The 27093-nt window shown below is 35.3% G+C and overlaps 1 protein-coding gene across 4 annotated transcripts in view; it reads right to left on the bottom strand.

Annotated features, from left to right (window-relative positions):
- DPH6 (diphthamine biosynthesis 6) overlaps nucleotides 1-27093 on the bottom strand; it is a 184450-nt gene that overhangs the window by 51322 nt on the left and 106035 nt on the right. For all 4 annotated transcript variants that reach the window (XM_054275838.1, XM_054275837.1, XM_054275839.1 and 1 more), the window contains one exon: nucleotides 3766-4008. In XM_054275838.1, the coding sequence (XP_054131813.1) occupies nucleotides 3766-4008 (243 nt within the window). The remainder of the gene's footprint in view (nucleotides 1-3765; nucleotides 4009-27093) is intronic.

Below are 27093 nucleotides of genomic sequence, written 5' to 3'. Positions count from 1 at the left end.
ACTAATCTTTAGCATTCAGACATTTTATAAACAAATTTATTTCAAAAGCAGCAAACGGCCTCAAAATTTTTCAGCTAGGAAGTTAATGTGCTCTTATCTCACAGAAAGAATTAATTCACAGTACTTTTCCATGGAATATACAACCAAATAACAACAGTCTAAATGAGTATTTATTACACAGTTTATCAGGATTTATATATTTTATTAATCTAGCTATACTAAGCCTTGCCAGGGATTAGTGAGATGTAAAAAATAGAAAACATAGCAGTTAAGCAAGCTGGATTGCCTGAAATCTTGAGACAGCACAGCATGTTTCTTCTTTGAATTGGTGAGGATAACAAAAGGAAGTAAAAAACAAGCATTCAGAGGTAGAAAAAAATGTAATCACGATCCTGCCATCTCAGTTAGCCTAGGGGAATCTGTTGTACAGGCAGAAGTACAATGCACCAGTTGAAACAGTCTAACAAAATACTACAGGGATGTCTCTGCACAGAAAGCCTTTGGGTAGGGCAAGGAGAAGTTAGGGTGTAGACTCAGCTCCCAGCTAAATATATTGGGAGTACTGTCTAAATGGTGCAACTAAGGCCCTACTGAATAAAGTGCATTCACAAAGTAAATTAATAAAATTTTGCAGGCACAGTCACTGTTATATCATTATACAATAATTATTTGGAATATTTCCATCTATCAATAATGCCATCTGTCCCACCCAATACAAATGGACTACAACCCATCTGGCTTACTTTTTTCTATTGATTACTCTGCTGAATGAGTTAGCAAAACCGCTTATAAAATCATCATATTACATGACACTGTCATTAAAAGATGTGAAGTAAAGAAAAACACAAGATGAGACTTAATTGGAAAACTGTCAGTCCTTCTTCCAGAAAGTTTTAGCAATGCTATAAGCTTCTTTCTTTTTTTTTTTTTTTTGGTCACTTAAAAAAAGCACCAAGAAGACACAAAGCCCAAAAACCTCCTAAATGCTCACTACTGGATTAGACTGAAATTGTTCTAGCACACAACTGCTATTAGGTATGCTAGAGAAGGTCCCTCAATTTATCTCCTCATGAATCAGAATGTCACTAAGTATGCCTGGCACTCACAAAGAAACTGTGGAAGGAATGTAACTTAAAAATAGGGTGGAAGAAAGATGATGATGGCTGGCACTTGTATTTGTTAATTGCAATAAGTCTTCCTATGTTTTGAGTTTGATTATTCATTTGCGTAATTGTCTTTATGCTATTTTTGCAGCCTCTGTTTCTTTTTTATTTTTTTATTTTAACCACTGCTTCCCTTAACTATATTTTAATTTCTCCAGCAATAAAAGTGCAATTTTATGCACCTATGGAATTAAGTGCCAACTTCAGCTTCTTCACTCTAGATCTCAATTTTTACAATACCTTTTAAGTTTTAACAAAGGAAATCTCTCTTGCGTACATTCAAAATGTCAATTCAAAGATCTTTAGCTCAGTGATTTAGGTGGTGTTCTTTTGAGCAAACCCTTGGTGGGGCTGCTTTCTTATCCTTCCCTCTCCACTATTTTTTCCTTTCTACTACTACCTTAGATCCCTGCACCAGATTTGTTTCCTCTGTCACCCCAAATGGCTTTTCCAATGACACTGCGACCCAAAGGGACAGAGAGGAACAGGGCCTGGATTCCAGCTCTAAGGACAAAACCCTTGATGCCTGTGGGTAACTGGAGCTCAGGGAGGCTCAGGGGGTTATACTGTAGGATTGAAGCTGCAGGATTGATGCTGGGAGCACAGATACTGAGCTGCCATACGGAGTGAGGGAAATCAGGATGACAGGAGTAGAAAGGAGTTGTGTAAGAAGGAAGGAATCCTGCTTGAATAAGGAAGGGACCAGAGGCTGGGTGACTGAAACAACTTAGAAGTTTCTAGGGGGTCCAACCCGCTTACTGTTATTGTTTGCTCCCTCTCTTACAGTCCCCTCCCATCCTCATGAGAACACTTCTCTGTTAATAACATATGAAATATTTCCTCTGGGAAAAAATGGATTATTCCAAAATATACTTTTTATAAGTTATCTAAATTTAAAAAAATATTTCAATTTATTTAAATATAATTGATCTTTCTCACTGTAACTCCAGAAGCTCCTAAAAGACAATTGTCACTAGTAATATTACAAGAAGTCTTCTAAAGTCCAGCTAAAAATCTCTGACCCTGTGGCCTTATCTCAAATGAAGCTTTGAGCAACTGCATGTCCACATGCAGCTCTTAGAAGTAAATCTTTTGGGCTATACAAACATATCCAGAAAACAATTCTCATATTTCTCTTTACATTATGTGCTGTTAGGTCCAATTTATTGGTGTCCTTACCAATTTATATAATTTTTTTGTGCTTTACTTACTACTGCCCTCAAACATGTAGAAGGATTCAAGAGAAGTTGCCGAACAGTATTATTTATGTAGAAGATATTTACCAGGTATCACCACATGACGGAACGCTAAATTTCTCATGCTCTAAAGAAAAAACACCTTTGGCAGTTCTGATGCATATGATTTAGTCACCATTTTAAATACAATTATCTTAATATGCCATCGCTTTGCCACTAAATATAGAACATTCAACGAACAGAAATACAGTCTAAATCCCATCTTTAAATGGGATTTATTATATATCCAATCATATGTTTTATGATGTATAGCTTACCAAAAATGAGTTCTGAGCTGAACTGTTTTATTTGCACAAACTCCTTTTTTCATGGATGAGAGAAGGAGAACAGTTTCAACTGACAAACCGTTTGTTCTTATTAAGTAATATGTAGGTTCCTACTGGTTCAGGTCTTTGGCCACTGCTTAAAATAAAGAAGAATAAAATACTTTTGGTTTGGCTGATTCAGTTCCCTTGGTGAAAACTGACCATTATGTCATGTCACGTTATTTAACAGAACTGTCTGTAGCAGCACTGGAATAACAAAACCTGGACAAAACCACACAGGTAAGGAATCTGCCTTCAGAGTAAGGCTACCAAATTCTGTCTTCCACAGAGAAAGGCAGTATCTTACAGGATCTGGAAGGCTGCTCTAAAATAAAAACTGCATTATTTGTTTTCACTATTACTATAGAATAACTGAGACAGAAGTACAACTGAAGAACAGTTTATCATTTTTCAATATAAAATCTCTGTTGTCATTAACAATTTGTCATTAACAGGACAACTGTATTTTCAGGACAGGGTAATTTCCCCCCACCCTTCCCTTGTAACAAAACTATTTGGTAAGTATTTTTCTCTGCTTTGCTTTGTACATAAACCCCTACTAATCAAAAAATATGCATGTCCAGATGTGGTCTTAGAAGTCCAGCTGAATATAAACCAATAATGAGCAGTAAATTGCTAAACTCAGTTATCATAACAATACTGTTTGCAAGCAAGTGGGCAAAAAATCCTCAACAGAACAACTGACAAAAAGTTGAACTAAAATGCCCATTTCTCATTATGCAATGAAGTAATTCAGATGAGGTATTGTTCACAATTTTGTTAGAGAAATTGACTGTTCTTTAAGAATTCTTTAACACAATACTTTGAGGAATTAAGACAAAGTTAGTGGTGAATATAACTTTCTATCAAGCAAGTTTCTTTCTCAATTGTGCACAACCACTTATGAGCCAGAACATAACAGCTCAATCAAACCTTTACTGGAACCCCTCTGAAATGTACTGCGAAATTCTGATATTACTGCAAGACTTAGAAAGGAAAAAAAAGACAGCCCAGAAAGAAGAAAATGGATAGGGCAGCTACCTTTCTGCATTCTCCTAATTTCCTCTGCCACAGGGAGCGAGCAATAGGAATGCTGTTGCTGTCAGCTATGTAGCAGCAGGCTGAGATGACGTGGTGGAGCGCAGCCCCTCGGCTCATGGCTCCCAGAACGCGCCCAACGTGCCGCAGGGACAGGCTGGCCTCGGCGCGGATGCCACCCCTCACCAGCTGCATCGTGCAGGCCACCAGAGCAATCTGTCCAGCACAGTAGAGAACATCACCAACCTAGGAGAGAATCAGATCCAGCACATAAGACCCTGGGAGTTTACAGAAGACAAGTGAAGCACATTTCTCTCTTCCAGCTGGTATCTTTCAATAGTACTGTTCTTTGCCATAACTTGTTACAAATAGAGAAAACTAGGCTAAAGATAATGCATGGATTAGCTGGTATTAGCTCACAACAATAATCTGATGTGGACTGTTACAGCTGCTGGATCACACTGATGCCATGGTTAAAAATGCTCTTTTTTTCTTTTCTTTTGAGTGATGATACACATTATCTTCAATACTATTATTTAATCTTCTATGTCTTAAGTTTTGTTTTATACAAAACCATCTAAGAATTTATCAGTAGACACCTGTAACATCTTTAGTAAATAATTTTAAAACACTGTAAAAATATATTAGCAGAACACCTAAATGACTGTGTATGAACAAAAAGTGATGTTATTCCACCAGAAGGTAAAAGCAAATTGCAGACTGAAAATAAAATGCTGAAGAATGCTACTTGAACAAAAAGATGCTACTTGAACAAAGAGATGGGTCACCTTTTGAAAATGGACTTTATTGGGTGGCCAGACTTACTACTGCAATGCAGTTACTTTGGGCTTATTTTCCAAAATCTTCCCAGCAACACTCTGAAGACCTACTTTTTTTAACAGCAGCCAGGAAAGGAAACATTTATTCTTATTATTCAGACATCTCAAAGATTTTTTTTATAAAATCTTAATGTAAATATCAAAACTTTTCATCGTCTTATGCTGCACTTCTCTAGAATGTCTGTGCATATCCTAATCAGTGAAACAGTAAATTTTATTCACTATGAAAAGAAAACTAAGCATAGAAGTGGGAAGTAAGGTGGGTGTAAGCAGCTTTGAAGTCAGCACAGGAAGAATTTTGCTAGGAGTAATGACAGAGAAAGGAATCTTTCGGAAGAATTTTGCAGAACTTACTGTATAAACTGTAAAAATTCCTCAGAATTAAGAATAATTAAAAGAGAAATCTGTGTCCTAGAAGACATGGCAATCAAACCATGTGACAGACCCATATGCAACTCCAAATCTGTCCTCATAACTGTCTGTGTCTCACAAAAGACTCACACATGTAACTATTGGAAGAGTATCTTATACAATTTGGCATACAAGTTCTATGATTAGCAGCTGAAGAGGGGGAGGAGGCAGAGAGGAAACAATATATCAACTGACACACATCAACTATTTAAATGGTTTAAAATACCTGCAATATTGTTTGATAATGTTATATATAATCCTGAATTTGGAAAAAAAATATATGAAAGCAATATTTTGGTTTACAGGAACAAATGGTCTTTCTTTTCTTTCTTTTTTTTTACAGTGCTATTTTAAAATATGTGCCACTGAACAAGGGAGTCCAGCCAGCTACCAAGTGGCATACTGACAAGATGAGAAACAAATTCAGAAAGATATGATTCAGAGGGGCACAGGTTTGTTTTTAAAGCAAACCATTCATTTTCACCTCTGCAAAATGAAATCCATGCATTAGTCAAAAACTCCAATGCAGGTAGTTTTTATTCCTACAGGAAAAAAAAAAAAATCACACTGATGGTATTTCTTCCTTTTTATCCCCTGTTGAGCTGCTGGTTTTCCATGCATCACCCATGTTAATTATTAGGTAGACAGAAGAGCTGTTCAACCAGTTCACTTCCCCTATTCTTGAACAGATTGTTTGAGACATAATATGAATACTAATTAACGATAAAATATCTGTCAGTGTTTTGAAATACAGACCAAGATAGCACTTTCTTAAAGTATCCTGGACAGTTCTGATACAATTAGCCCCACTGGTCATAAGCAAGGTCATAAAAAAATCTCGGAAGGATTTGAGCAAAATTGGCACCACTTTTGGCTAAGATTCAGTGGGAATTTTGCAGTTTTTTAAAAACCAATTGAAAAAATCCCTCTGTTCCTAACATACTTGTTTGTATCTTACGATGCAATTAATAGAAAAACAATGTTTCCAACAAGCCACCATGTTATGGAAGGGTGGATGCAAGGGGAAAAGAGGGGAAAAGGATAAAAAAATGGCCACAGATTTGCAGCAACTGTATTGCAGGGGGACATAATTTAGAATAAGGGAAGGAGGAGGGGTATCTCTCTTCTCTTTCCCAGTGACTCAGTCATGAAAAGCAAGCATAAATAATCAGCAAGGACAAAGCAGCAAACCAGTACAAACACTGTTTTAGCAGATTTCAAGACGTTGTCTCTGGAATGTTTGAAGCATTATACAGAAAATTGTTAACAGAGTAAAAGGCATTTAAAACAGGGAAGTCATCATACTATCTTGTTCACAGTACTGAAATCTTACAAGAGGAGCTGTCACAATGTATGGTGTCAGTACTTGTGTTGTGAAAGTGTTCTGCAAAACCCTGCTAGAACCTTGCAACAGTTTATCTTTTTGGAGCACTTACGAGGATAACAGAAGATCTTTCAGGGTGTAGATTCACAGTGTATCCAGCCTGGCCGACTTGCATTATACAGGAAACAGCATAGAAACAAAACTACAATATAAGGGATCTATATTGATCCTTAGAGGATCCATATATATACAGTGGATGTCTCATTAGTATTTTGATTTTCACTGTAGACCACACACATATTTCCGGTGGTAAAATTTAAATAAAGGCTTGAACCAAAGACAACCCTGAAAACTCAAGCTTCATACTGCGGAGATGCTCGCTTGTACAAGTTTATTTCCAATATTGTTTCACAGCATTAAGCAGGTTATAAATGGAGCCTCATGTGATTCCACATTTCTTCCCTTTTTATTTTCATTTGTATCATTGAAAGTTAAATGAAAGGTGAGTCCTTACAAGTTAACATAATAGTCTAGCAGCTCTTTTGCCCAGTCAGCACAACTGTAAATAATCAGGGGAGTTCAGTGGACAATCAGAACCTCAGAGGATGCAATGCATGCTCTCACAGATAGAAAGCTAAGAGATTACTTGAGAATTACTACTTTTCACAGTGAGGCTGTCTTGGAGGGATAAGTATAATTTATGCTTAGGACATGCCTTATACCAATAGAAAACTGTATAGTAGGTTTTTTATGTAAGGTGCTTTCACTTACTAGGAAACTGAAGGAAAGCATCTATGGTATCATGGAAAGGAACAGTCAGAAGAACTCACTCAGTGCCACCTGGAACTGCTCTATACCATGAAATAGTTTTTACCAGTATTCTAAATTACCAAAAATACACAACATATCTCCCACATACATATGTATCAGGAAAAGAAACAATGAGAAAACCAGACTTAATTGTATGAGGTCTAACTTAAGCTGGTAATTAGAAAGGAAAAGCTGCAACTATCATTGCCTAGAAAGAAACAAAAGAAGGAAGGGATAGGATACCTATAGATATGCACTGAGTTTTTATTAAAGGCCAAGAGCAACTACGGAAATTTGATGAAACTGTTCTTGCTGATATTATTAAAACTTGTGATTAACTGACAATATAAAACTTGCTGGAAACTTCTAACAGAGGGATCTCAAATATTCACCCACAGACACTTAGGCAAATGCTAATAGTTGCACCACAAATGTATGTTTCTTGGAAGGCAGGAGTCAATATGCAATCAGGCAAATCTTTGTTACGAATGCAGTTTGGTGTCTGAGTGACTGCTACCCTTTAGCAGGTCAGGCTGCACAAAAGGTTCAGTGACCCCCTGACCCAACAGCGACATGACCCACTATTAGGCTGAGTCAATGTAAATAAGCAGAACTGACAACACACTAATAGGCTGCCTCTGGTCAGCCACGGCTACCTCTGACCTTAATGAAGCCCTAAATCAATTAATACTCCAGGCAATAAAGACCTCTGGCTGATTAAGTTAGATAGAAATAATCTTTTCTAACGGGATTAAAGCTGCAAGGTGGTGAACTTTTTATTCAATATATGATAATCCTTTCTTCCTAGGGCCCCTCTTGTTTTAGATAATGATGGCAAAATTGCTTTTTGTAATGTGACATCTTTTATTCAACTGACTAGTATGAATAAACTTTTTAAAGACAGCATTTAGACAACAACAATTGAAAAGCTTGAAGTTCATACTATGAAAACAAATTGTATCTAACTAACACGATTCTAATATACCCAACCTTCAATATAATTCATGTTTTTCTTGAACTGTAAAAATTCATAGTCTGAAAATTCCAGGAATGAGTTCACAACACATAGTTGAGTTTGATGCAGGCTTTCTTCTGAGAAAAAAATGTGCATTAGTAGCTTTATCAGTAGCTAAAGTATGAAGGATATATTCCTAACTACTACTACTACTACTACTATTTACTATTACCTTTGACTAAAAATTTTTAAATTGCTAAGACTCCACATATAGCTTAGTCAAATTAGTTTGCACGTCATACTCAAAACTTCAGAACTTCCCTTTGGATAATTTTTTTTTCCTAGTTAGGTCAAAAAAACCCATTAACAATTAATCAGTAGCATATTATGGCTATTTTATTGAACTAGGTGTAACATTCCCACAGTTTTAAAGGTTTTATAATTCATTTATCAGATGCTGTGAGTCCATTTTGTTAGCTTTCATTTTGGGATGGATGTTTCAATATGTATCTGATCACCTGATCTAGAAATCTACAAAGCCCTAATCATTTTGTATTGCTCTTCACTATTAAAATGTATTTTATCAATGTGTGTTTTAAACTTTTCTCTTTGAATTTATATATTTGGGTGTTGAAAATTCATAGAACATTTTTTTTAACAAGAAGTGACTGCAATTTCATGAATGCTAACCTAGGGTGTATTTTTTTTTTCAATGAAGTTTAGGAAAATTAAAATACATTATCCCACAAAGCCATATTTGACATTGAACACAGTGTCATAACGTTATCAACACACCTAAAACTTTTGTGTATGTCCTAATTTAAATGATACCAAGGAGAAGCATCATGTCACACAGTATACAAACACCAAGCAGCACAAAATCTGGCAGTCCTTTAAACTCAACAGTGCATCTGAAGAAGCCACAATACTGCTATGAATACTAAACCAACATAATGAATATTGCCTATACTCTATACTTCCCAATTGTAAACACCTCTGCAATCCTCTAAAAGTCAAATACCTCAAAATGAGCCTTTTGACAGTGCTGGATTTACAGCAGGCAATCTCATCTAATACATTTCTGAAGGTCTGTAGTACCTTGAAGATTAAAAAAATGCTAAAGGTAGAGACTTAAGAGGGATGATCATGACAAAAACTTAAGGTAAGATCAAAGTATTAGCTTGAAACTAATCTTTCAAAAACTGTTCTATCAAAGAAATTGTAATAGTCGCATACATATTTTTGGCAGTGTGTTGGTTATTTTTAAATATTGATCAATGTCAAATCAATTTTATTTTGCTCTACAACTGACAAAAATAAAACCCCCACACTTCTGATTTACAGAAGACAAAGATTCAAAACCTGAAATTTTCAACAGAAAACCCACCTCACAAACTGTCATTCATATTCCAAGGTAATATTAGACATAACTCAAAAATAAATGCAGCTTTAAAGTCAGAACCTGTTGTTATAAACATCTAGAAAGATTCCAATAAAGTGGGTGAGAAAGGCTTCCCATCTAATACATCCATGTGGGCATGACAGACAGCTAGTCTGAAATCATCTCCACAATTCTTGTTTTAGTTGACTTAGAGTCTCCAATAGAGAGAGAGATAAGAAATGAACAAAATGGAGGTAAAAATATTCTTTACTTAATTCGCATATTTTGGCCTGTGTGCTGTGCTAGTGCCCAGGGTACATATTGTTCCTTCCTGGAAAATTACAGTAGACAGCTTAAAGACTTAATTGCCATAGAGGATAAACTGTTCTCCACATTCAGCAGGGTGCTTTTTCCTAAATATAAAAAGAGCAGTCTCCCTATTTTAAAATGAGCAAGCTAACAAGAGTATTAATCTTTGATGCATTTCTTCCTTGGGACAGTGGAATTCTAGTCTTCATGACTATTAATCTGCCACCTTTTACAAAGCCTACCATTCCTCTCAAGCTTTTGAAAAAAATCACAAGTTCTCACACAAGCACATTAGCAAATCTGCCAACTGTGAAAAATTGCAGAACACTTAGCTTTATGAACATACCTTATCTAAAAGATGGAGTAAAACCTCCAAACTGATTAACACTTCCTCATTTATTATTCATGTCACTTCAAATAAAGATGCCAAACACAACAAATTTTTAAAAAATGTAGTCAGATGAGTCTATTCCTAAAAATTGGGGTTGGGATTGTGAATGAGCCACTTAAATTGGTATTTACTAGAGAAACTAAAAGCCTTGTCAGGGTCCAGACAAACAAGGTAAGAAAGACTAGTATCCAACAGTGTAAACTGAGAGAAATGACTCAATGTGGACATGAACTCTCGAGCAATGGATACCACATTTTTAGAAAATGCATATTATGACTGCTGCAGGTGATGGTGTTTTTTAGTGAATTCTATATGCAGAGATAAGGGAGGACAATGTTTATAATTCATATGGATTCTTAAAATATCTGATAAGGCATATCTGGAAATAATTTTTTAACTCTCCTAAATATAAATGCTGTTAACTAGCTGATAGTCTGTGAGGAGAGAGTAATGAAAATGCCAATGTAACTGAAGTGGGGTGCCGTAGGGATTGGTATTAGGCTTGATTTTGTTTAACATCTTCATTAAGTCAGTGGAAGAAGGGATTAACAGCATGATAATGAAACCCACAGAGGATACTAAACTGGAATGTGCACCAGTAGAAATAATAAAAATGGACACAGGTTTTAATAAATGCAGCAAAGAAGAAAACGAGACAGCTTAGGAAAAATGAAAACTCATGCCAGAACATATGGCAAAAATATTTTGAAATACAGATATTCAGAACAAGGGAGAAAACTTGACTGAGGAATTGCTGAACAGTTTATATTAAAAAATAACTGCTCTTTACTAGAAGCACATTCAGTATAGGACAAAAGAAGTTGCAGTCTCTGTTCCCATGACACTGGTCTAATCAAAGAGTAAAATTTGTTACAATTACCCAAATTGGTATCATAACCTTTACAAAAAGTATGATGTGATTTCCATAGTTCAAAGGGAAGTCTGTAAAAGTTCAGATGATAGCAAAGCTTCAGATGATTCTTCAGAGCTAAGTCTTTTTTCTAAGAGTTTTTAGATTTCTTCATTAACACTGTTTTTCAGTTTATAGCTCAGCATAGCAGCATTCAAATTATGATAAGCATCTTAATCTGCCAGGGTAAATATGTAAAATTAACTCCCCTCTGTTTTCACCCTCCTCTGCTAAGCAGAAAATGTCTACAACTTACATGAGGTTACCTAAGCATTTATTTGGGGTTCCCACACAGCTCATTTTTGGTTTTACTATTTAATCCTAAATGTATTTTCATAACAAAAGGTTTATAAAATATCACCAGAGAAAGATATAGCTGGCATATACATAAGACAATCCTCCCTCCTTCATTTCTACTTTTTTCCTCTTCTCTACAGTTTCTTTACAGTTCTAGGGAACTGGATAGCACATAAGGGAGAGAGGTTATAGGGTAACTATCCATACACATAATATCTAAAGGAGGATAAAGACAAAAAATGAAGTGATGTGATTTCCTTAGCTTCCTATAGTGTTTATATTACAGACTTTGTCTCTTCTACTTTTATTCTTAAACATACAATCTACTTAGAAAGGGATCTCATGATTTCCTTCCCACATTAACTGAAGCTTCTACTGACAATTTCCACTTACAGTAAACGAAATCACCAGTTCAACTATCACTGCAGTGATAAAATAAAACAAGGAAGCCCAGCAGAAATGTCTAGATTTAAGTTTCTATTAACAATAAGGGTGGCACTGCTTAAGGCTGCAGTACTGTTGTGGAATTTAGCATCCAAGGAGAATCAAGACTGCAGTCATAAAATCTTATAAAGAGTGAGTTGTTTTTTTTCCCTTTCCTACCTGTCTACAGTCCTTATTCATGCCAACTGTCAAATAGCTTAATGTGATTATAAACAGAGGAGGGACAGATAGGCAGAGAAAATACTCTGTACTGAAAAGTGAAAGCTGTTCATCACACGACAGTAATTCACAGTGTATGAAACACATTAACACCGTGACATTCTATTCTTACAGAAAAGATTTTGTTCCCAGCCTTCACTTGGCTTAATATTCTCACTTGAAATATGCTGTGCATGATTGTCACTGGCTACTTTAAGAGGGTTTGTGATAATTGGGAGATGAGAAAAAGCACTTGCATAAAACCAAGAACCAGATAACTTAAAACAAGTTAACTGTAACTACAGTAAGCTAAAAGTATTAGTTCTTATTCTAGCCATAGAGTGCGGTTTTGTTTTTTTTTTTTGCTTTTGCCCATTCTCCATGTATACCTACTCTCACATGGATTTTACTTACATCTATGCGTACCTAAGCAATAACCAACACACTAAAACAGCTTAATGTATGACAAAGATTATTTAGTGCAGAAGTCCAATTTATAATACATACAACCATCATTTCCCAGTCCAAATGAAAGGAGACTTGTTTGCGCAGCTAGATGTACCTGTACAATATATACAACAGAACCTACATGACATACAGTACTTACCACAATCCTCTCCTTATTTATTCATATTTCAGTGATAATACTTCCTTAAACAGCAAATATCTTTCTCTGGGGATACATCTTTCAATGCAAATTTGCAAGTCAAGTTCTGATTATACTTACAGAAACTGCAAGTTTCAACAAAGATCTACATACATACTTAATATTCTTTTACTTGTTGTATGCTTAAATTCTGACCTTTTATCAGAATTGCAGTGTGGACAACATCCTTATTTAAAGTAACATTAAATTCCTAACCATGCAATGAGGCAGTTTACTATGGAGCTTTCAGTGGGCAGACACTCACTTAGATTGGCAGCAGTTCAAGGAAAGAACTTAACCTATTGATAAAGTGGTAACTTGCATTTAAAAATTAAATTTCTGTAAAAAATTTTATTTTAATTCTGATTCATAACTAGACTCTAACTGTACTGTAATTATATTCTGTAGAGGAATACATATTAATCTGGGTATGGAGTCACTATTTAGCATTATATATTTTCTTTTTTTGGGGGGGGGGGTACATTTTGGTTTTTGCGTACATTCGACTTGTTCCTTTTAGTAGTCATTTTCATGGAATTTTCTAAGTGGTTTAAAAGGATAAAAGTTGAGAATGGAAATTGCACTATACTGACAACATAGCGAGTACAAAGTTACTAATAAAATACGTATCTCATATTGTCCCATTCAAGCTGCAGCCAGGTTTGTATCCATATCATATCACTAAGCAATGTCATGAACCAGTGCCTGCAAATTTACTGTGTGCTTAGCTATTTTGTTTGCATTATCATAAAAGTAATTATAATTGCAGAGTCAAGCCCTCTGATACAGAAAAATGGGTAGAAAGCCAAGTGTTGAAACAAAAAGAGGCTAAATAAGAGGAAAGGAGGGGCAGACTGCAGCAAAGAATAATCCAGCAATTAGGTTAATCAGCTGCAATATTGCTGAGACCCAGGCTCAAATCCCTTCTTTAGTATTTTCCTTTTGCCTGGTAATGACAGAGCTGTTGTGACAATGGGCACTCCAGGAAGCACATCTCTTAATATCTTCTACTGGAACTGTTCTTTTTTGTTTAAATAAATTCATGATCTTGGATAGTATAGGATGGTATGATCCTGCTCTATGATGAAAAGTATTGGTTATGATGTGCAAAATCTTTATAATGAACATTAAATCAAAACTGATTTCTATCTTGATAGTCTAACATTATCCCAAAAGGAAATAACAAGCATTCCAAACTGCTATGAGCTGGTCATTGTTAGTTAGAGTTTTTTTAAATTATAAACATTTAACACTATGAAAGTCACTCAAGATAAGCCTTACACTACAGAATATTCAGGCAGATAATTCTAAATGAACAGAGATTTTGTGAAATATTTAGGCTACTTCAAAAGACGCAAGATGACAAAATAAAAACCATGTTGGGGAGGGAGTTTTTACCATATTTTTTGAAAATTAAAAAAAATGGCTTACACATGCCTAATTTGAACATGAAATGGGATCAAGAAGTTCTCTTGGATGTATAATGGTTAAAACTGAAGCACAGAAATAATGAATTAGAAACAATATCAATGACATTATTATCAGAAAAGCTTTGAATTTTAATTTGAATTTTACAAATAACCTATAGAGTATCTCTTCAAAAACAGAGGCTGTAAGGCTGTATCAAAGTCTACAAACAGAAAACAGTTTAAGTATCTAATATTGCATTTTGAGCTAAGGGAAATTATAGGTACATTACTGAAAACATAACCTTGTATGACAATAAAATGTGTAATATTTTGCTTGTTCAGCCCAACAGAATGAGCTTCTAATTATCAGCTAAACAATGCACAGTATTTGAAAAGCATGCAAAAATGCCAAAATTTTCAGTGATGGAAACCATCTCATATAAAATTTACATTTTATTTATATGACATAAAGATTGAAGTCGCCTGACTTGACCATTCACCTAGCTTTTTTAAGTTGCATTTTAGGATTTTGCAAAAAGACTGGGTTTTGTTATTAAAAAAAGTTTGGCCTAAGTTCAATCAGCACAAATGATTTATTACCAAGTCCAGTGAGGCATAGTTAACACGCAGCATCTTTCAGTGAGTGATTCCAGAGTTCACATTTGGCAATGTAACTGATCACAGCATTTGACTCCAAACCTCAGAGCTTCTGACACTCAGATCTCAATGAGTTAACTCATGTAGCTCTCCAACAAAAAACAATTACATGTTTTTGCAGAAAAACTATCACATGCTGATAGTGAATAATTAAATGTTCAAACCAAAGAGAAATGAACTGTTTCTGTGATGTATGTTTTAAACTTCTAATAGCTAGTCTGATTCTTCAGAAAAATAGCTGTGTTACAATCAGGAAGGGCACTAATGGGGAATGGAGAAGGGTATAAAAGAATAATGCCTCTATATGAGGAAAGGTGGAGAAAAAGGGTGATTCCACCTGCTATTTTTATGTCTTGATTTTAATGCTAACCAAATGTCATAGATGTTTAAGTAAAGGAATGTTTTTCACTGCATACCCTGGCCTTGTTAGGTGATGTAATGCTTTGATTTTATGCAAACTTCAGTAAAAGCAGAAATTGCACCTTGCAGGATGAGGCTCTGAATGCAGAACAAGATAATAGTGAAATCAGTTCAACACCTTCCCAACACAGGAAACTGAGAGTTAACCAGTGTACTCAATTTTAATTTTTTTTAAAGGAGGAATAAATCTGCTATAGGGAGCTGCTTTGATAGACCTTTGAAGGTCTTCAAAACTCTTGCTAATATGTTATTCTCTCAAAAATATTCCCATAATTCTGCTGTCTCCCATAATTCCTTGCCTCAAGATTCATCTGTCAACTTTGATGCATCTTTTAAAGTACCCCTCCAAGCCTAAAAACCATGACTACAGACCACAGAAGAGAACTCTTTGCTTTGAAACTATCTGATCAATCAGAAGATCATTTACCTGCAAGCATTATTTGGTGAAGCTAAAGCGGCACATCAACCAGCAGCATCTGAAGGCTGAGGCAGCAAAACGTCAACAACAAATTGTCATTGGCATTCCATTTATGAACCTTCAAACAGCATCAGATCTTTTCCATGGGAAACCAGATCAGGTCAGACTGGAGCTGAATATTTCTTAACAAGCTAACCATCAAAAGAACTTACGTTTTGAATAAAAAGGCTATCATTTGTTGATTTGAATATCAAAGGGATCCACTGCAAACTCCCAGTCTAGAAAAACCTCCCTAAGCTACACCAGACAGGTGTTTAATAATCTATTATTAAGGCACTATTTTAGGTTACTCAGAATCATAAAAAATAGCTGTAACTGTGAAGCTGCAAATGGGACTGCACAAAGAAATGAATGCTATTAACATACTATTAACAATTCAAAAGAATGAGTTGACATACCAATCAAACTTGTTAATTGACTGTCAATGGCCTGTCCCTGAATATACAACATGACTGCATTATATATTTCAAATGCTGACAGGAAGACAGTTTCATTTGCATTAACTTCATAAACTGATCAACAACCAAACTGCCACATACATTTATAATGGGAAGCTGAATCATTTCAATATTCATGCAGCTCTGTAATTGTAAATTAGGTGCTGGCAAACAATACAATACTGTACATACTCTAAAATATCCTAAATTTCTCTGACCTACTTTCTTTTTTATTTTAAAAGAACAGTGGAAAAAGTTGTCTCTTACGGGGGCGATTATTACTTTAATTTATGGTTGATGCCTTAGGCAAAATTTGTTTGCAACCTAGTTTGCAACCATTGTTTTTAACTCTAGATGTTTAACTGGTCACGATATATGAGGCACACAAGGTGATGTAAAATTTTTCTTGCTTTGGTTCTGTGAAGTGTAAATATCATTAAAATACAGAGTAAATCTGTAAAAAAGCAAAGTGAATGAAAATATGTACTATTTCCTTGCTATGACACAAAGCAGATGACAGCAGTGAAACCACTGAAACTTTCTAATTAGACATTGAAACATGTAATTTAAAGTGGAAAGTACTGTTCTTGTACATCCTTCCCTGTGTCCTAGAATTTACCGCCCTCAGAGGTCCTGTCTATATAAAGTATGTTTCCTAAAAATATCTCATAATTACACCCATTCAGTTTCATTGGGATTGACAGTGATAGTAGCTGAAATGGCTGTGATAGTGCTGCCATTTTAGCCAAATGGTTAGTCAGACATACTCTGAGCAAAGGTGTCACAAATCATAGGAGTTGAGAGCAAAAGTGCTTGTGGCGCTACCGTATCTCTGCACATATTTATCCAGCAGAAATGACCAAGGCTGATAATAGGAGGAAAATGACACAAAGAATTCCCAATAAAAGGCAGAGGCAAATGAAATCCTTTCATTTTTCTGGTTAATATCCAATCCTGCAACACTTAATAGCTTGCACTTCTGCTTATTGAAAAACACAGTTCTATCTAAACTAACAGAGAAGCCTTCAAATGCTGTCATTAATGACTGCATGCATGAATATCAATTTGTATGCCTTAACCATATAATGAAGATATGAAAGAAGAAATTTGTTTTTATTTGTTCTTGAAATGCTATTGGCATATTTGTCACTGTTTATATAGAAATAGTAATATCTCAGTCACTTTGAGAATCGGAGAAATAAAGCTAAACAGAAATGTCATAAATGAGGATTAAGTCTTGTGGGTCTGAAAGTGTTCCACTGAAAGCTAAGTAGTAATTGATCAAAAATTCCATAACTGTCAGGTCAGTCACGTTCCCTCTATATCTGTATGACCTGGAGGTAGTATAAGTTTTAAACATATCAACTGTAAATGCACATTGTCTTCTTTCCCCCTCTTTTATTACTACTACTTTCACCCTGTCAATCCAACAGTCACTTCCCTGGCTTTAAAGTTATTGCAAGAAAGAGCCAAGCACTACACACCAGCATAACCATACAGATATGATATAAACGTCCAATAAATCTGCAGTCATGGCAATCTTCTCCTGCATTTCCTTTCAGATAAACAATATCAGAGGACAATTTCTCTGCTACCTAGGTGAGCTGCTATATTTTGGATTTTATTATTTGTAAGACTGAAAAGCAAAAAATATTCACATTTATTGTTCTAGCAACTGCAATTGAAGAGTAGAAAGACTAACAAATGGAAATATAAAATCTTTAGGAAAACTGAATATAGGAGCCACTGGGGTGATGGCAGTCCCAAATCATCCTAACTGGTAATCATGAAAGATTACTTATACTACAAACTAGATATTAGCTTTGATATTTTCCCTGAAGTATAAGCTGAGTAACTGTCATACTGAATAACATCATATGATGGGTACTACTAAGTTCTTACACTGACAAAACAAGGATCATTAAATCTTCAACATTCTTTCAGATAATCAATGTAATATAAGCAGTATGTGATTAAAAGCATTTAAGACATGAAAAGTGTCAAGGTAAAGAACAGCTTATTACTCAAAGGATGTAGCATCTATAAATCCAGCCACATTTGAAGGAGCTGGTCATTTATTACTGCTGCTAATGGTAATACACAACTACAGTGAATTCAGTAATTCATGCTCCAAGATTTATAAACTTTGATCATAAAATATACACATATACACAGCAAAAATGCATGCATAAATATTACTGTAACAGAAATGGTGTGATGTATGTTCATGTTCCAAAAAGACACTTGATTAATTCTAAGAAGCTACAGTTTGTCTGCAGTGCTTCAAAATTTACATTTAAAATGGTGACATTCTAATTTACCCAAGCAAACATTTTCAGTGAAATCTTCACCATATTAGCTGAAATCTCTGAGACCCTAAATAGCCTGCAGCCAGCATAACTTTTGTAGGTGGGATAAAACCTCCTGTTCTTGGGAAGAATAAAACTTTCTATTATGCAGATGAAGTCTCATCCATGTGGGAAATGGTGCTTTCTTGAAGATCAGCATGAGGCTAGAAAACTAATTTGGACACAAAACTTGATTATTACAGAACTCATAATCATCATCTTTTAATTAGATGGCAGGCTCCTCAAATTTAGCTGTCTGTAGAAAGCTCAGAAAACATTATGGATATTTTATAGGACAAAAAGGCTTAAGTCAAATGAATACTGATATGCACTAGACCATTTGTTTTGTATGAGGATAGCAAGTACAAGAAAGGTGTAACCAGGGCTTTTGCTGAATGCATTACTGTCAGTTGCTGTGTGATTAATGGCAAGATCAGGACTTGTATTATACTGTACTGCAGAGGTAGAGGGATTCAACCAAGTAACCTTATTCCAAGTTTGTGACAAAACAACAAGCAGTTTAACATAAACCTGTCTGCATTTGCCATTTTAAGTAGAAAATTTAAAATGAACAAGTAAAAAAATGATTGTAACAAATTTACCGTAACAAATAAAGAACTAAAAAATTTTAGTGGATTTGATGCCTAACAAAGATATTCTAGCTTACATTACAGTCTTCTTCCCACTTCCACAGAAGAAACACTAAATCACTATTGCAGCTCTTAAAAATAGTGTAAATAAAAATTTATATTAAATGATTCCCCGAGTTTGATTTAAAATAAGAAAATATTAAAGGCATAAGGTCTTCCACATTACTGAGCAGTTGTGCAATATCAGTCCTCATTTTTGGTGTGAAACTACAATAATATTAGCACATTGGCTTATACTTTCTTCTCACATACAGGTGCCAAGGAGAGTGCAGGAGGAATAAAGAAGCAATTTCATAAAGGTAGAATATGCCTTATATTAAAAACATAGTTTTAATACTAGTTAATTACTGAGAAAGTAGGAGTAGCATAAGCAGGAAACTAAATGATCAATTATTCCAATTTCAATTTTAGTATTTTCACATAGGGAGAGAAGTAAACATTCATACATAATATTAACATATTTGAGATTAAAACTATAGCACTGATCAGAAAACACCAAAAATTCAGGATACATATGGAAACTTCTGGTAGATTGGATAAGTGAAATATGAATGCATTTGCATTGGAAGTACACATTTATATTTAGGAAGAGTTACCCAAACTTATTAGTAGGACATTTAAAGTTAGGACAAGCACAGTAAAACGATCAAATTAAAAAACTTCTGTGAAGTTTTCTTCCATAACTTAAATGTTAGAAGACCTTTTATTTTTCTCCAAAAAAATCCTGATACCTTATGATATAGCTTTCCAATTGCTACACCTAATCTTCCTAATATATAAGGGATATTTCCTGAGATGAGTTACAAAAAGGCAAATTTGAGGTTTCTACCTGCAGCTACCTGTGATTCATATTACCTATATATCTGTAACACGTTTCATCTGAAGGCTCTGCAGCTCACTGTACAGGTAAGTGATTTTTACAATTTTTTCTGAAACTTACTCAGCAATTACGGGAAATAAGTAAAGAACATATTTCAGTGCAGGGTTTATCAGGCATTTTATAGGATCAAGTTGGGACAAAGGATCTTTTGTAACCACTGAAAACTCACCATCATCCTATCTTCATCTAATTTCACATTTAATTTATTGAATTCAAATTTATTGCTACCTTTTCAGAATTTGAGAAAAAAATAACCTTGCAGACATGTCACTGTTACAAAGAAAGCTGGAACTTCGCACAATCTGAGCCACAGGCAGAGCTGACTTTTTCTTAAGGCAATTCCTCAAATACAGAACAAGATCTGACAGATTCTTTCACATGAGGGAAAGGCCTGGAAAGAAAACGTTTGGCAAATGTTTAGTAAGCTACTCATTTAAGGAATACTCAAGTCTTTTCCATCCCACTAGTAGAAGTCTGCTGTGACTGTCTCCAGAGGACCAAGTCCCAAATAAACATATCATATACATCTCCTTTTTTAACTTTATGTGCCCTTTGTTTAAGGGCTGAGATCAATCTAAAAACTACAGAATTTATATATATTTGATAACATTTGTCAAAGTCCAATTTAGCATGACTAATAAAATTTTAACAAAGTTAAACCAGCAGGAAATAAAATCAAGAGTATCTCAACTGAGTGCGTATCAAGGAACAGTTGCAACAATTGCAAGCTGTATGACCCCAACATGAGAAAGAGTAAATCAAACATTACTCAGTAATACAGTTGCCCTTAGTGCTAATATATTATTTACTGCCCTCATCCCAGCCTTCTCAGGAATCTCATCCTGTTCAATTATGATTATGACAATCCCCTTTCTGCAGAGGCATGGAACTGGCATCTATGCAGAGAAGTAAACAGAAGCCTCTTCGGCTCATTGATTAGTCTCAACATTGCCAATCTTGCTCACTGGGCATTTGACCTTAATAGGAGTAGTTGCCAGGTCAACCCCCAACAGAGAAAAATCTCCACAATTTAGGGCTTTTAATGTCCAATTTTCTACAAGAAGAATGTCATTGCAATTTCTTTCTTATATATTTATTTCTTTATATATTTCTTCATATAGATATTCGTGACTTTTACTGCCATGAAATTAGACTGTTGTATAAATCTGGCATGGTAGAGATCCCAAAGTGATATTGATCATCTGTATCAGCTCTGTTTGACCTTGGATTGCTAAGACATTGAAGAGGGACTCTTTCTCTTCTACAAGCTAAGAGAGTTTCTTTCTATTACAGAAGCACTGGGTTTGCCTGCCCTAAACGGAAAAATTGGAATGAACCTAAAGATAACTACCTGCAGGTGCAAAAAATGCATATATTAGACCTCAACAGAACTAGTCTGCTTTCTTGCACAAAGTACACCAGGGAATTTATAGTGTCTCACAAAAAACTCTAAAACTTGATGCAACTGTGGTCCTAAAAGGTTAATTGTGGTTCTAATCCATCTCCATAATTACAAATTGGCCATTTTTCTAGAGTTCTGAGACTCCATATAAAGAAAAAATAACCATGAGGGAAATATAGTGACATAAAAATTTGCAGTAAAAGAACCAGTACAACTAAACAATTTGCCCAGGTCCGGAAAGGAAGTCATATTTAAAATAGATAATCAGATGATTTCAGTGAGCATCTCAATATTTTTTAACCTTTCATGTCCCACCTTACCCAGTTAGATCTTTTAACCCAGACTGGCTGAATTAGCAGTAAAACAATGTATAGATGTCTAAGATGAGTCTAGTAACAGTAACATCATGTGTTTTGGAACATGGCAGACGACAGGCCTAATCAGATTACTTTCTTCTTTTGTCCTCAAAAAGATATTTAGTTGTAATTTATTCAAGTAAATTAAAAACATTTTAATTCATAGCCAGGATTTCATAGTCAGGAAGTTTTTCCTGAAGGTTATGTGACTAATAGCTCTGGAGACTTAAACAGAATGTTCATTTACAAACGTATACAGCATCACCCAGAGCTCCTGAAGTCACTCTGTCAGTAAAGCTTAAAGTTATTCTAGGGGGCCACCACAGTTTAGTCTCCAGGACAGCTGAGTCATTTGCTTCACAGCTGACAGAGTACTGCAGTGTTGTCTGAAATCTCACAGTTAAGTCAGAATTGTTATGCATAATAAAAGCAGTAACCCAGTTTGAAAAAAGGACATAATATAGCAGTTTAAACTTTTTTATAGAATCACAGTAGAAGTAAACAAATAATTATGAAACCCCAAGCCTTGCAATATCCATGGATCTGACAGCATGATCTCTGTGAGATACTGTCTCACTGCTCATACAACCTAAACCACTATGACGTGCTACAATGCAAGCCCACAAGTAACATCAGTTTGTATTAGTTTGATCATCCTGATACCTGAGGTTTAGAATCCATCACCTAAAGAATACATAAAAATAACCTCTGAAATATTGTTGTCCAGTGTGTATCTCATGTGTGTCTTTAGCAGAAACTAGATCTCTAAAGGAAAGACTATCTCATCTGAAATTCCTGCCTGCAGTCCTAAAACGGCATAAGTTTCATTGTAAGTTCCCCTCAGTACTCAGGCCTTACTCATATGCACATGCTTCAGACCTGCCCACGCACGCTAAACATCTCTGGACACTCCCTATATCTAAGTGGCAACCTGATCTACAAACTATGAGTTCTCTGTGTCTTCTGCCACAGTAATTTCACAATACATTAATGTCTTTGTTCAACTGACTTAAAAAAACTTACTACAAGATAGCAAACTGGAGAAACCTGACCTAAAGTGTACTTTCTGAACTCAGTTCCATGGTTCAATTCTACAGAGCAACGCAGTCTTTGGTATAGTTGCTTTTTCAACTGGAACAAAAACTGAAATAAACACAGACAATGAAATGAAAATTACAGCTGTGGCATCACCTAGTACAGTGCCATGGGGAAGTTTCCCTTACGTCTATATGTATTGCAGAAATTTAATTTCTAATTTTAAGTGAGTGCTATGAGGAATCTCTGTCAAACTAATAAAATATTTTCAGTTGCAAACACAGACTTCTTAAAATTAAACATAGCAATCAATTGGCCTCTGTGTGAGTTAAAATTATGGTTTTAATTATAAGTAAATCTCACAAGTGTATGCCTCAGTCCTCATTACAAAACAATGAATATCTTCATAACAGTTCAAATAATTCAAAAACATCCCAAATCTTTCAGGATACTACTGCTGAAAAGTACTGCAATTATGCTAAACTTTGAAAGTTTTTTATAACTAATTATTATAACTACATAGGTCCTTGATCTGAAAGCCTGAGTTAAAGATGGAATATAATTTCTGGTTTTGCCTAACCATCAGCTTTCCAAAGTGAACCTTAAAAACAGTATCTTTATGAATCTTCCATCTACTGCTTTTTTTGTGAATATATTTTGAAGGCAGTATCTTTAACACCACTACAGCTGAAATGAATATCTATCTTCATTTAGCACTTAAATGGCTATATTTTTATCACTTTTTTTGAGGGCCACAGTTGCATCAAGACATATGGGTAATCAAAATCTTAAATCAGGTAGCATACATGTAGCTATCAGAAAATCTGCAACATTAATACGGAATATTTTACATCTTCCCGTGAGAGAAATGTGAGATAAATGTGAAAAGACAAACCTGAAAAAAAATGTAATTGATATTTCTCGGTTTTGAGCTATTATTAAACCACTAAAAGCTAAATGCATTTATTTCTGAGAAAACAATCTCTTGCCAAAAACAATTCAGTAGAATCTTAGGTACTAAGTTGTTGAGGAAAGAGAGTTCATGAAATTCCTATGAATCTTTAGAAGTCTTTAGACATACCCTTGCAGTGATTCACAGGCTGATATAAATTTCAGAAGAATATGCAAGTCATTTGAATGGGATGGGAGCAGAAAAAAAAATCAAGTTACATAAACAGACTTATCATTTTTTAACTTTGGGTTTTTTTTTTTTTCACTTTCTTCTGTCCATAAATTTTATTCTGTATTTATACATCTCCAGACATCTGTCAGCTCATCCAGAGCAGAAACTTCACACGCACTTGTGACTATTTACATCTCAGACATGCCCACAACACAAGGATGTATCAAGCCTACGATGCACACACAGAGGAGACTTTTACTGTAAGACTTCCCTAGAACGTAAGAACTCCGACCACGATGGGAGTCCCTCAGGTTTGTTTGAAGTTCTTCTGAATTCTTTTAACAGGGTTGCCTTCAACTTGACCTTCAAGCATATTTACGTGCTTAAAGGACACCAATTAATTGAAAAAGATGTTCAGAAAATAAAAATTAAGTAAATAAATAAATATACTGAAACAAATCTCAGTTAATTGGCTGCTGTTGTAATTACTGCTGTAAACTTTCAGTTTAAATGGAATTACCATATCATACAAGAATGCACCCTGGTAAAGCTAGAACATGAGTATGAAACATAAACCTTAGCATTAAATCTCTAGGTTTTGCACTGCATCTTTCTCTCTCCAACTCCTTTTAAAGGCTGCATTCAATTTTTGTATTCCAGCATTCTCTATATGAAACTGTTGTATATGAAACAAGCATTTTTCAGGGTGACACTTCATTAATATTTTTAGCACTTCATAGCAAACCAGACTTGCATTCAGTAAAAAGATTCTTATACCCTGGGTAAATTTCTTTCCCAACCACTGCCAGCCTATCACTACCAGCTGTTTAAGACTGAACTGGCATAAAATGGACTAAAGTTTCACTCTTAAGTTTACTTACATAAATGTAGCTTAGAGCAGAATTTTTTTTATCAAATCACATTCAATATGCAGAAAATGCAGATGTAACACTGATGAACAAAATGAAAAATAGAGACCACAATAACTGCTATTAGTTATTCAACTTCCACATGAAATCCCATTTTTTAGGAAATATCAGTATCTGTATTATACATGCATACTTTTAAGTTTTGAGCCTCTCTTACACACAACCAGAGTTTCAAAGTTGCTTAGCAGCTAGCAGCTCCCATGGAGAAATGGAGAGCTTAGAAAAATAGAAAATGTTAAGAACTGCAATCTTAATATGAAAATGCAGTTAGTTAATTACCAGTATGGTGAAAAGAATGGATTTTTGTTTTAAATTACTGTCATGCTGAGCCCTTCTGAATGCTAGTTAAATGATGAAATTATTTAATTCTTTTTGCAGAGAAACCTTTTCTATAATCAAAAGGAAGGGAAAAAGAATTGATGCAGGAATAAAAATTGTGCATAGGGCTACGAAACAAATATGAATGGTCATCTTTCCTGCTCATCAGGACATCAACAGAATTGTGATCAGACATGTTGCATAGAGTTAAACTAAAGAAGAATGGCAAAAGTGGTGGTGAGGTGCCAAGGCAAGCAAGCAGCATTTCAGATCCTCCTCCATGATTTACATGTACTGAGTCCCTGTATGCACGTTTTTTAAATAACAGTAATTAACTTTTTGATACTGTGAACAGGAGGTAAGGCTGGGGAAGCACACAGACAAAGAGGGATTCAGCTGAGAGTGTAATAAACTGAACTAATCACTTGGAACCTGCTCATCTTTAATCCACTTTGGTCTTCCCTCTTGGGACGAGTAAACACCACCAGTCATACTGGAGGTCTCACTCATCCATAGCTCTCTCTGCTTCCTCATCTTACTCTTTTTTCAATTTACAATTTTCTATGCCCTACATCAAGTACTTCCCAGAATAACACTTCAGATCCAGTAAATGAGACGTCTGCAAGTATGGTTGACATCTTCATTTCCTGCAAGATTGCTGAGAAAACTCACACTTAAATAACTATTTTATGGTGTATCCATATTATAAGAATAAATCAAAAGCTATTTATTTTCTGGAAATTTCTTCCAAATTTTTAGGTTTAAGAAAAAGATTCTAGTTCAGAAAAAAAAAAGAAAAAGTAACAGCTTTTAAAAATTATGCCAAATTAAACCTTGGCAATACTTTCTACTTTTCTCCAAACTCTCAAGAGCTAAATTAAAAATACATCTAAGTCAGTTCAACGAATTAACTTCTTTTTCGCACAAATTACATACTCTTTACTCAAACAAGCATAAATGTTGAAAATGTGCTCCTTGCTACAACCCAGAGCTCCACTGTTCCACATCATTTTGCTATTTTGTTTGAGGACACAGGAAGATCTGTGGGAAAGGGGCATTTTTCATTGCTCAGGAGTCAGAGCAAAGTCCTCACTTTTCACTTCACAAATTTCAATAGTAGTAATGCCTAGTAATAGCAATGGCAATGTAATAGACAGATGGTATCTTGAGCTGCATTCAGAGGAACATTGCCAGCAGGTTGAGGGAGTTGATCCTTCCCCTCTGCTCGGTACTGTTGTCACACCTGGAGTGCTGTCTTTGGTTCTGGGTTCCCCAGTACAAGAGACAGTGTTCAAAAAAGGGCCACACAAATGATTAAAAGACTGAAGCATCTCACCTATTAGGAAAGGCTGAGAGAACTTGGACTATTTTGGTTTATGGAAAAGTAGGCTCAGGAAGTGCCCCTCATTAGTATATATAAATAATTGAAAGGAGACTGCAGAGAAGATGGTGCCAGGCATCAGCAGCAGTGCCCAGTGACAGGACTGGAGGCAATGGGCACCAAATGAGACACAGGATGCTCCCTCTGAACATCAGGAAACACTTTTTTACTATGTGGGACTGAGCACTGGCAGGGGTCACTCAGAGAGGTTGTGGAGTAACTTTTAAACGTCCTTGAAATTGTTTAAAAGGCATCTGGGCATTTTCCTTAGCAATCTGCTCAGGGTGGCCCTGCTTGAGCAGGAGGTTGGACAAAATGACCTCTAGAGGTCCGTTCCAACCCCAACCATTCTCTGATTCTGTGGAATGTCTGTATGGACTGGCAGATGAGCAGGACATCTGTGTAATTCACAGCTCCATCCCTCACCATTACACATTTGAATGAACATGCCTCAGACATTCCTAGTCACTAAGAATAGTTTTCCCCTTGCTTCCTTATCTATTTGCTATTCCTCTCAATGCTAATATCTTCTGTTTTGCTTTCCATTTCTTTTTCCTTCTTAGAACAATGCAATACAGAAGTGGCTGAAATGC

The sequence above is a fragment of the Melozone crissalis genome, unplaced genomic scaffold, assembly GCF_028551555.1.
Source record: "Melozone crissalis strain CALT ecotype California unplaced genomic scaffold, PUWL_Pcris_2 ptg000018l_1, whole genome shotgun sequence".
In the NCBI taxonomy this organism is placed as follows: domain Eukaryota; kingdom Metazoa; phylum Chordata; class Aves; order Passeriformes; family Passerellidae; genus Melozone; species Melozone crissalis.
The sequence above is the reverse complement of the archived record's forward strand: the minus strand, read 5'-3'. Positions and strand labels throughout refer to the sequence as shown.